Source organism: Lactuca serriola, chromosome 3 (assembly GCF_051521515.1).
Source record: "Lactuca serriola cultivar US96UC23 chromosome 3, Lser_US96UC23_V15, whole genome shotgun sequence".
In the NCBI taxonomy this organism is placed as follows: domain Eukaryota; kingdom Viridiplantae; phylum Streptophyta; class Magnoliopsida; order Asterales; family Asteraceae; genus Lactuca; species Lactuca serriola.
The window spans coordinates 36,502,588-36,514,982 of record NC_136410.1 but is presented as its reverse complement, the minus strand read 5'-3'; the positions used below and the strand labels follow the sequence as shown (position 1 = coordinate 36,514,982).

At 34.5% G+C, this 12,395-nt stretch overlaps 2 protein-coding genes across 2 annotated transcripts; both read right to left on the bottom strand.

Moving 5' to 3' along the window:
- Positions 1-3,567: 3,567 nt before the first annotated feature.
- LOC145091921 (tryptophan--tRNA ligase, chloroplastic/mitochondrial-like) lies at positions 3,568-6,810 on the bottom strand. Its single transcript, XM_079029752.1, has 14 exons — positions 6,653-6,810; positions 5,865-6,017; positions 5,683-5,770; positions 5,544-5,585; positions 5,349-5,438; positions 5,146-5,268; positions 4,918-4,989; positions 4,716-4,828; positions 4,547-4,634; positions 4,397-4,453; positions 4,270-4,316; positions 4,098-4,179; positions 3,917-4,006; positions 3,568-3,838 (listed from the first exon to the last, which is right to left on the bottom strand). The coding sequence occupies exons 1-14, from the start codon at positions 6,709-6,711 to the stop codon at positions 3,704-3,706; spliced, it is 1,239 nt and encodes a 412-aa protein (XP_078885878.1). The 5' UTR covers positions 6,712-6,810; the 3' UTR covers positions 3,568-3,703.
- A 2,826-nt stretch (positions 6,811-9,636) lies between these two features.
- Positions 9,637-12,395, bottom strand: CRR22 (Pentatricopeptide repeat (PPR) superfamily protein). Its single transcript, XM_079029751.1, has one exon. It carries the CDS (start codon positions 12,292-12,294, stop codon positions 9,850-9,852), a length of 2,445 nt encoding a protein of 814 aa, XP_078885877.1. The 5' UTR covers positions 12,295-12,395; the 3' UTR covers positions 9,637-9,849.

Sequence of the window (12,395 nt, the reverse complement as noted above, 5' to 3'; positions counted from 1 at the left end):
TTTATAAGACATCCTTATATAAGGAGCAAAATAATTTGTGGGATAAGAGAATTGGAAATATATCATGTTAAAAGGTTTTAATGTCACGTTTGAATTGATTTTGAACATAAACATGGAGATGAAGAAACTTGAAAAAAGCATCCGGTTTTAAGGAATCGAATACACTCACATAAAACGAGCGAACTTATCCAAAAACACGACATAATATTTTATTCCATTATGACTATGAATCGGGGGATGTCTATATAATCATAGTGAACAATTTCAAAAGGAAAATGAACGGCATACTAGGATAAAGAAAAAAAAGTCTAACATGTTTTTCTAGCTAACATGGTCGACAAATAACATTAGACATATTATTATTGCATCAAATTGAATGACTCAATAACAAATGCTGAAAAATTGGGTTGCTGAGATTATCGAGTCTTTGATGCCAAAGCAAAGGTCCACGAGTAGTACAAGCTTGATAAGTGGAGGTGGTGACTTGGCAGAGTTCTCCACTATTGTCACATTGGTGGAGGAGTTGGCGAGTTCAATAATCTTTCAAGAAAAGCTAAATTCTTCAAATCTTATATAGTATTTGTTATCACGAGTAAAACGATGAACATAGATACGATTTTTAACAATTTGAAGAGTAACAAAAAATTTATTTAAATGAAGAGGACGATGAGAATCAGATGGAAGATTGGAATGTCATTTTTTAATCACAAGTATTGTGGATCCGTCACCAACCAATACATAAAAAGAGTTGCAATTAGGTATGAAGTGACATTGAAATCCATGTACCCCAACAGTTTGAAGGATCATTCAAGGACATGGCGTTAAATAGTGGCGGTAAAGATGTTTGAACATTTGGGTTTGAACCTTGAACGCCAAACCAAGTCCATAAAGGTGGTACGTTTGATCAACTCGAGACATAAGCTTGACTAGATGAACCTAAGGACTAGTTGTGAGGCTGTTGCTACCCGTAATGGGTCGATTGGTGGTCGAAGTGTTGTTGTTGTGCGTTGAGGCAACTATTGTTGGGTTAGTGATGTTGCTTGTGGCGAGGCCCATCAACAAACATTGGTAGGGTGGGTCGAATATCCGACAATGTCCCAACCACTTCCTTATTCTTTTTGATTTGTCGGATGATCACCGCCGTAACCGCAACCGCAACCGCCACACCCATGACCATGACCACCATAGTTTTTTCAACACCTGAACGACAACCAAAGTATCCTCCATGAAAGTGGGTATTATTAGATATGTGTTCGGTGGCAAGAATAATTAAGGATGATGAGTGATATGAGTGGTTTACCTACCCATTTGACTTTGTACTTGATTAATTCGTTGTTCCTCGAGCAATAACATGGATCTAGTCTCCATAAACAAAGGAAGAGGCGATCAATGACAATAAGGCTTGAAACATAATTGAACATAGGAGACAAGTCATTTATAGTTTTCTTCACAAGGTTCTTCTTGGGGATAATAACATCGATGTTGTCAAGCATATTAGTAAATTTTGTGGGGTTCATTGTCAAGTTAAATAGATTTGACGTCTTTATTATCACAAAAGAGTGTCTCAGTTTTTCAACACTTAAAAACCCATTGCGTTTTCCTTTAAGATCATTATTAGGAGAGGGGCCGTTTTTCTTTAAGATCATCATGACTTCATAGTCAATGCGGTTCCATTTGATTTGTCCGATGGAGTAGGTTTTGTTGTTTGGTTCAGAAAGATGATCAAAGACCCCGAAACTGTTGCAATTGGTTTCAAATAATTCTCTCCAAACATCATAATTAAGACGGCCAAGATAAAAAAATATATGCTTTGATGTTCGTAATTCAGTAGGGTTTTTATATGGTTGTAGAAATTAGAAGAATGAAAGAAGGAGAAAGATCGGAAGAGAGTTGTTATCAACAGTAAAATTTCATCAGTTCCAGGCTCAAGTGCCTGTTCATCCATCTTCATTCCAAAGGCGAGCATATCCATTGAGTGACTGTAACTGCTATCGTTTACAGTCGCATCTTGCTTAGCAGACGTAGCTTGGAGTGAGAGTGTAGCGGGGGTAAGGTAAGGAGGCCGCCAGAGACAGAGAGGAAGGCAAACCGGCCTATTAAGCGTAGCTAAGCTAATATGCGTCTGAGAAAGCAAGTCAGGTGCCGTAGGTAAGCTCTATTCGGCCCGGAGCATTGATTCCCCATAACGAATAGGCTAGCTCTATCTCTCTATTACCTATCCTATGCTCGAGAAGGTCCCTCGGTTCATTGGCAGCACCTCGAGGTGCATTTAGTTGTCTTACATGAGACTCGGGATATCACCCACTCCATGGCATGACACCTTTCGCTCATCCATTCCGCCCGCCCAGACACGGCGCCTTTTCTCATTATTATCTATCGTCATTTCTTTCCTCCCCGCTATTCACGCATGAAGATCGTCGTATGTATGCTCTACTTCGGGTGTCGGAATTGACCTAACATTATCCTACCGACCCATAGCCCATACCTTTCTCGACCGAAGCCATAAGTAGTAGTTTAACGCTTGATCGAAGTGTGGTGGTGCGAGGGAGGGAAGGAAGAAAAAAAGGAAAATATTTTGGGATAAGATAACATGATTTGCTCTGATACCATGTAAACAAGTATTTTTTTGATAACTAATATTTTTACATTGATGACTTTAAATAGAATAATACATTTTTTGATAACTAATATTTTTACATTGATGACTTTAAATAGAATAATACATGGGCTATCTGATGGCCCTAATATATACAAATGCATATAAATAGAAATGTAATATAATGACTAACAAAATTACCATATTATCTTTTTACAAAAATAATACTAAAAACAAATGTAATTGACAATACTTCACATCTAATCAAGTTTTTCACACAGAACTTTTAGAAAAACTTCAAATAAATTCTAAAACCAAAAAAATCAACATCAATTAAAAACTAAAGAAGTTCTCAACAAACACACATTCATCGTCTCTTTCCAAATGCAACCTAGGGCCATCAATAGTGAAATAAAAAATCTATATGGAATATTGGAATGTATTCTCCCTCGCTAGTAGCTTACTAGCTTAGTTGAAATAAAAATAGTAGATTAAAAAATTTGTTGTTTTTAAATCGCAAGTCTTATTATGTGAACCCAATATACTACAATTCTACAAACACTCCATCCACCCTTGAAAAAACCACACATTCCCCCACCATTAGAAAAACGACTCCTATACACAAGAATGATGGCACTTCTAAAAGCACTCCTATTAAATGTAAAATAACTCAAAAAATACTAATAAACTACAACATAGTTCATGTAAAAATGGCAGTTGATAAAAAAATTGCAGGTCATTTAAAATTTATAGGCAGGGACTCGAAGAATCTTGCATAAAATAGTAGTATTGAATTTCTTAAAACCTTGAATCGCATCCCAACTAAGTAAAATTGCAGGTTTTAGTTTATCCCAACTAATTAAAATCACATGTTTAGCTATTTTCAAGATACAATCAAACAAAAAAAACTTCAATGTTCAACAAAAAAAGTAACTAAAGTTTTCATAGAATTAACCGGAGAGAATCAAAACTAGGTTGCAGGATACATCAAATATAATTGCATCAAAAGAATGTGAACCTGTTTGTTAATTTGCATTTTCAATCATCAAGACTGTATAAAAATTTTAAAAAAAAAAAAAATTGGTCAATTTATTATATATTGTTTGTTCATCTCTTTAAAAATCCCATTGCCTGATACACATTACTTAGAGTAGAATCTGCTATCTCTGCAGCTTTGCTTGCACCTTCTGCTAAAACCTCATCCAAATAACCTCTATCTGACATGATTTCCTCATACCGAGTCTGCAAAAAAACAAAAAAATATATAATTTTTTTTTAATCTTTGAAGCATAAAGTAAAAGCTAGTAATGGAATAGGAACCTGGATTGGATGGAGATGATCAATTAAAGCATCAGTAAGAACAGGTTTAAAAGTGCCCCAATTCATGTCATGACATTCCTGTGCAACTTCCTGCAATACAAAATCATCAACAAACATAACAGATAACACAATATTTTATTTTTTTTAAGAATATGAAAATAAAAGGAATTAGTTTAGTTACCTCCTTTGTCCTGTTTGTAATGATTTGGTATATGGAAAGAAGATTATTGCATTCAGGCCTATCACCATTATCAAACTCCAACCTAATTTACCATAAAGATCTTGTCACTTGTCATATCCAAAATAAAATAATAATAATAAATTTTTTCTCGAAAAAGATCTAGATCCCTCACCCAGGAAAAGAATCTGTCTTGCAACGCTTAATCTTGTTTGCAATTGCCTATAAAAATATCAAAACCAAAAATTATATAATAAAACATTTCTAATTAACAACTGTAGCAATAAAGTCTGGCCACTCACATCTTTTGAGTCGAGTAAATTAATTCGAGATTGATCTGAAGTAGCAGATTTCGACATCTATATAAAAAAAAACATTAAAGGTAATACAAATATATACTTAAATCATTGCAAGATATATATATATATTAGGGTTTAGGGTTTAAGAAATACCTTAGAAAGACCATCAGTAAGGGACATGACACGTGCTCCAGTTGGTGGAATTAAGGGCTCAGGAACCTTAAAGATCGAACCACCTCGCCTGCAAAATCAATAAAAAATAATTTTAGTCAATAAGTCAATGGCATCAAGTCAACTATCTGGATAATTATGTCATACTTACCCTCCTAATTTTTTCCATTTCCTACCACCATATAAATGATTAATCCGTTCAGCCAATTCTCGTGTCAATTCTAAATGCTGCTTTTGATCCTCGCCAACTGGGACTAAATCAGACTGTAAAAATATAACAACACTTTCTATTTTCTAATTCTATGAATGAATATTGGATAATGGAATATGGTAAGGTCAATGATGAGTCAAACCTGATAAAGAAGAATATCAGAAGCCATCAACACCGGATATGTCAAAAGTCCAACCCCAACATTTTCATCCCCCTAAAAACAATAACAAAACAACCAATCATTAATTTCAAAAAACAATCTTGAATTAGCAAATATTATTTTCATCAGCCCCTTAATTTTGGATAATTGGCATGAAGAATATGATTATGAATTGTAGAGAATGAGCTGTTGCATACAATAAAGACGCACCGCCTTACGCGATTTCTCTTTGAACTGAATCATTCTGTTGAGCCAACCGATTGGTGTGGCAGCACTCAGCAGCCACATCAGCTCTACATGAGCACGAACATGAGATTGAACAAATACAGAAGCCTGTATGTATACACACATTTTAAATTCAGTTTGCAACATTAAATTATTATTATTATAATTATTAAAAAAAAAAAAAAGACCTTTGAGGTGTCCACACCACATGCCAAATAAAGTGCTGCGGTTTCTTTAGTTGCTTTAGACAGTTGTTGGACATCATAAGGTAGAGTTATCTGTGTTTTTGTTACAAAAACAAATGAAAAAGCACAAAGTGATGAATATATAAATTATGATTAGTATGCATAGATCAGATTTCCTAAAATGCTTAGTGCACATACCGCATGGAGATCCACAATAAAGAATAGCGTCTCATACTTATCCTGAAAGAAAAAAGAAAACATTTTTTTTTAAATAAATGATCGGTTAATTAATTCTTTAAATCATATAGAAACATTTATAAATTAATGAAACTGGTACCTGTAGTGATACCCAATTTTTTATTGCACCAAGATAATTCCCAAGGTGTATAGATCCTGTTGGCTGGACACCAGACACGATTCTCTTTCTGTAAAATACATTTTTTTTAATTCATAGATTTAGTTAAGGACACCTGGAAAGAAAATATAAAATAGCAATTAATGGAGATTTAATATAGTTACTTTATAGAGGTGGAGGAAGTTTCTGAAATAACAGGTTCAGGGGTTGCAACACTGCAATAGCATCTTTGGCTGCTAACACCTCCAACATTTGGAATATGATTCTCTTGAGTCAAATGTAGTCTTCGTTGTAATTTACTTGAAGTGCTATAGGACCTGTTTCAAAAAAATCAGTTTATTGGATCATTTTTTGGGTAATGGTTATGTTCAAAAGTCACCTTTAGAATTTTTCAAACATCTTCATCTCTCAGAGACAATATGTCAAACACATGGAAGGCATAAGACTAAATTTCAGAACTAAGTCACTGTACATGCCTTATTCAGCTCATCATTGTTTCAATGTTCAGAATATAAAACTTCACTGGCAAAGATGATACAAAAAATGACACATGTGGGTAGAGAGATATATTTATCAAGAAATGGTTAATTGAGCTACACAAAGTGATGTTCACCTTAGGAATAGAAACATTCTAACCTATCAGCAATTAGCCATTGCCCTACTCCAATTGTACTTTCTATATTCAAGAACAATGAGTGGCTACTCGTAAACGGAACAGACAGAAATTCACGGTTTAATATCCCCAATTTAATTTTAAACCTCATCAAAATCAGGAATGTGGCAATAAACCCATCAAAAATTCGAATTTAGCATACATTCTAACTTGTCCATAGAAAGTTTACAAGTAGAAAACATTCATGACAGAAATCATATCTATTTTGCGATTAAGAATGAAACTCGTTGCATGTAACCAAGTCGGTACAATAAAGAGAGATAAAGAGAGGTGAAATACATGAAGCGTGGACAAGTGCTGGAGATATTGACGAACTGAGAAAGAAGGGAGCGGCCCATCTTTTTTCGCTCGAGACTCTCCCTGTCGAGAGTTCAGTTTACAGATATGGTGAAGATGAAGACCAAAGAGGGTACTGCTGGAGCCTGGAGGTGTGACTAAAGTTTGAGGGTGTGAACATTTGCAGCCCTGAAGTTTGTTATTTTACATTCCAGTCCCTTTTTATTTTAAAGATTTCTAGAAAATGAGCTTCTTAGCTTATCTCCAATTCATTGAAGTTTATGCTCCAACTCTTAGACTATCCCCAGCTATGAGCTATGGAGAGTGGTTACACCCAAACCATCAGAAAAGCACATCAACTCAGCGCCACATAGGTATTTTACCATTCCACAACCAACCCACTAGGTTGTGGAAATAGTGTTTACCGATGGATTGGTAGTGAAGGGGCAAAAAGAAGAAGAGAGAAGGAGAGAATGTGAAGGACTAGATTCATAACCAATCAAATTTATCGTCTTCATGACCATTCCATAGCCAAGCCACCGGACACCGGGTTATGTTACATCTTACCTACTTTACGTCACATTCTACATATTACATTTTATCTACTGATAATGACAGATAATCTACCGACACTTGATATTTAATCTACCGATAACGACAAATAATAAATAAATTACAAATCCTTCCACAACGAAAGGACATGTGTCTTCAGTAATATCTTTAATAATAATAGTTTCATGCGTCATTGCGTGCGTCAATCCTCTCGCCATCAAAAGGACAGATATTTTTGTGTGAATAATTTTGCTTGTGTTATGGCTAATGTATTTACGTTAATCTATGTTAATCTTCCATGAACAGTGTTTCTTCCATGTAGGGATGCTTTTTGTTCTTGTTTGAAACCCCCACACCGGATAGCCTTAGTGAACAACTCACCGTGCGTCATCCTTAAAAAAAAAAAAAAAAAAAAAAAAAAAAAAAAGAAATGAAATGATGTGAACGATTTGCCCCCGTTAATCTATGTTAATCTTCCATGAACAGTGTTTCTTCCATGTAGGGATGCTTTTTGTTCTTGTTTGAAACCCCCACACCGGATAGCCTTAGTGAACAACTCACCGTGCGTCATCCTTAAAAAAAAAAAAAAAAAAAAAAAAAAAAAAAAAAAAAAATGAAATGATGTGAACGATTTGCCCCCGCAACCTAGTTCACTATATCTCTTTTTCTTTTTTATATTTAATTTATGTTATAAAAAAATAGATGTTGTACTAATTTTAAAAATAAATAAAATATACTCCTAAAATACATAAATAAAAATTCCACACAAAATGAGACTATTGTTGATCATTTTTAAAAATAAGATACTGGATTGGGTTGGGTTAGGTTGCTAATGTGGATAAAAATTTATGGTTAGTTAGGTACTTAGGTTATGTATGTGGAAGATAGAGAAAATAGTTTTTAATAGATATTTGGGTTGAGTTGAATTAGGTTGGTTTTAAAGCTCAGCGGATTGTCAATGATGATAGTCTTAAAGTTCAATAGACTGTCATCAGCATTTTATTATATCATTTTATAAATAATATTAACACGTAAAACTAGAATTTTATATTAATTAGAAATTAAAAGTTACAAATTATAATTTATTAATAAAAGATAACAAGTTAGAAATTCAAAGTTACAAATAATAAATTAAATAAAAAAAATACTATGTTATCGAGATGATTTAATCATACAAGTTAGAATTTAAAATCTACGTGATAATGTAGTATATCATGTTCTTCGACATGATTTAATGAAACATATTTGGTAACGCTTTATTAATATGTAATTTCACTATGTCATGATAAATAAGATATTATTGTTTTAAGATATATATATATATATATATATATATATATATATATATATATTGTTTAGAATTGTAATATTAATTAACTTAATAAAATAAATTTTTGAATATAAAATAAATCAAATTATAAATATAATATCTATATCAAATAATAATAATAATAATATATAGTTTCTTTATGACAAAAAAATGTTTGCTTTTCTATGACAAATGGGTTATGTTAGATTGGGTAAAAAAAAATACAAAATCTCATACCACACTTTAATGGGATTAAACTCTGATTCATTGAACTTGATCCACAATAATAGGTTTAATGTATTAATAATAGGTTTAATGTATTGAATGTCACATCATCAACATTTTGCTCATTGAAAGCTCCATTAAATCTCCATTGGGGACTGCCTTACCACGAGTCGAACTAAATCTTATATGTTGGTATTTTTTTTGTCAAACTCGAATTAAACATGTTTTACTAAATGTGGCTCTTAAAAATATTTCCAAACCTTCAAATCAAGTTTTTGTTTTGACTCATTTAAGCTCTCAGATTTAGCTTGAATTTTTCTAGAGCCAAGCTCAAAATTTTAGGGAGAGCCCTTAAGTTATTGAAGATTCCTTGAGTCATCAAATCAAGTTCAAGTTCATCTTAAGATCACTGAGGCGAGTTCAGACTTATCTTAACTTGTTTGTATCCACATTTTCAAACTAAAACTAAAGAACAGTCTAGGTACTAGTTTATCAGTATATTATTTACCTGCTTACCTTTGTCCCAATTTACTTTCAGATTTATTGTTTGTATCGGTTTTTTTTTCTTATGCCACAAACCACTGTTTATTTTCCACTGTTCCCCCACGTTTCATTTGCATGAAATCATTGAGTGAGAGTTCAGGGTTTTCCTTATGCCTGAGATAGCAATGGTAGAGGTTGCCTACATCTTATCCTCACCATATTCTTATGGGACTTGTGTGTTGCTATTGTTGAATTCATTATTGCTGCCTACAAAATTGATCATGATTTTGATTTTTAGGGTCAAAATAGTCATATTAAAAAAAAGGTAACTTGTTCCAATCTTTTATTCTTGTACTCAGCAATAATCACTATACAAACATAGAACTACCCAAGTTCTGAAATGTAATAAGTATCCATATTGTGAATTTGGAATGTATATATGGAGCTTTATTAGAGTGAATAGTTATAGCTCAATGCCATTTACAGTGTTCATCAAAGAAAGAAAGATCAAGTACAAATTTGCCAAGATACAAAACTAAAATACTCTACTTTGATTGTCTTTAACCATGCTAACATTTTTACAGTCTTTATGTGAAGCAACTCTGAAACTTTTGTTGCTACAAAAACCAAGCTACCAATAATCCCCACAAGAACAAATCCCATCCTTGAAATGATGAAACCGATGCAAATCCCGAACTATAATCTCTCTTTTCTCCACAAGCGATATAAATTTGGTGGCATTATGACAATCACCACAAACACGAAGGTTTTTTCTAATATGAATAGTCTTACCTGGACGTGTATTCAAAAGCCCATAAGCAATAGCAAGCTTCTCACTATGAACACTCACCATGTGTTCTTCAACATCATCTTCTACATCACGCATCAAATCCACATCAGCCACATATCCAGCACCCTTAATCTTCTCTATCAATGTTTCAAGAAAATCATATATCTTTTTACTATCAGAATGCCACGAACTCCCAGAATAGAAACTATGAACCTCATTCCCCAAATCAACAGAGCTAAAACCAGGCGTTTTAACAATCCCTTTTCTTTCCATTTTTGTCCTGATTTCATTCACTTTGTCCCACATTGAAACAGATGCGTATAAATTTGCAAGAAGCACGTAATACCCACCATCATTTGGGTTTAATTTAAACAATCTTTCTGCTGCCATTTCCCCAAATTTTACATTTTTATGAATCCTGCAAGCACCCAACATTGCACCAAAAACATTAACCCCGGGCTCAACGGGCATCTTTAGAATGAAATCCCATGCTTCCTGAAGCCTGCCCGATCTGCCCAACAAATCCACCATGGCTCCATAGTGATCCATTGTAGGGTCAATCGCGTATTTTTCTTTCATAATGGAAAAATATCGAACCCCTTCTTTGATAAACCCTGAATGGCTACAAGCTGAAATAATACACAAAAATGTTATATTATTTGGCTTTATGTTTTCATTTTCCATTTTGTTGAACAATTCTATAGCTTCTTTTCCACATCCATGTGTCCCATACCCATCGATCATAGCATTCCATATAGTTATATGCTTTTCATCCATCAAATCAAATAGCTTTCTAGCAATAGTAATGGCTCCACATTTAGCATACATGTCAACAAGAGCAGTCTTGACAAAAACATTTCTGTCAAGAAAAGATCTTGTCACAATTCCATGGATCCACTTTGCTTGTAGTAAGATTGATGATTCTGAAATGGCTGAAATGATGCTCACCATGGTGAAAGAATCAGGCTCTATGTTTTCAAGTTTCATGTCACGAAAATGATTTAAAGCTTCGATTACACGACCATTTTGGGCGTACCCGAGTATCATTGTGTTCCATGAAACTCTAGTTTTTTCTTTCATGTTTTTGAATAGTTTACCTGCAATTTCGATTTGTTTACACTTGGAATACATGGAGATTAATGAGTTTGTGAGGGGAATGTCATTTTGTAAGCCGAGTTCATTGGCTAACCGATGAAGGAATTGGCCACGGGAAAGATCACCGGAATCAGCACATGCATGGAGAGCTGCCATGATGGTGACGCCGGTTGGTTTTATTCCATCGTCCAACATCTTCTGGAAAAGAATCAGTGATTCCATGGAATCACCACTTTCTGCATAGCCATCGATCATTATATTCCATGAGACCACGTTTCTAACACTCATTTTGTCGAATATAATGTGTGCAGTACTTAAAGACCCGCATTTTAGATACATATCAAGTAATGCTGTTGAAACATTTGAAAGGCGTTCGTATCCTGACCTAAAAATGTAGCCATGAATTGATTTTCCGATTGTTGAATAGCCAAGATTACCAACAGCAGGGAGTACTGAGATTATGGTGATGGGGTCTGGCTTCAGTTGTTCATCTTGCATCTGTGAGACCAATTCAATTGCTCTCCCTGCAAAACCGTTTTGAGCGTATCCAGCAATAATGGTGTTCCAAGACACCAAGTCTCTCTCAGGCAATCTAACAAACACCTTGTGGGCATCATCAATCAACCTACACTTTGCATACATGTTGACGACACAGGTCATGGCATAAACATCGCCTTCGTGTCCGTTCAAAATCAACTGCGCATGAACCTGTTTCCCGTTCTTAACGAGACAGTTTTCGCCACAACCCTTTAACAAATACGTAAAATTGTACACCACCGGCTGCACGCCGTCTTCTATCATACGACAATAGAACGAAAGCCCGTCAAAAATGGAAGAATTCTGAGCATACCCTTTAAGCATTGTGTGATAAAGAGCATCGTTTTTATTTTCGATTGGTTCGAAAACACGGGTGGCTTCGGTTAAGCTGCCGTATTTGCAGAACAAGCTGACCAGTTTCGTTTGAAAGAGATGTTCTTCATAGAGACCATTTTTTATAATAAGAGGGATGATTTGGTGAAGTTCTTCCATGGAAGTGCAGAGTTCCAGGAGAATTGCTGCTGGATGTTTGTAAACATGAGCTGGAATGTGGGTTCTTTGAGCGAGTGTGTGTTGGATGCGAGAAGATGACGGTGATAAGGAAGATCGTGGTGTCGTAGAGAGTGATGCGACGGGAAGTAGCTGTGAACTCATCACGACTTTTGGTTAATTCGTCACTTTGAATTGCAAGAACAGTTGATTGTTCTTCACAGACAAAGATATCATCAGAAGGGGTTTTCAAAACATGGATATCC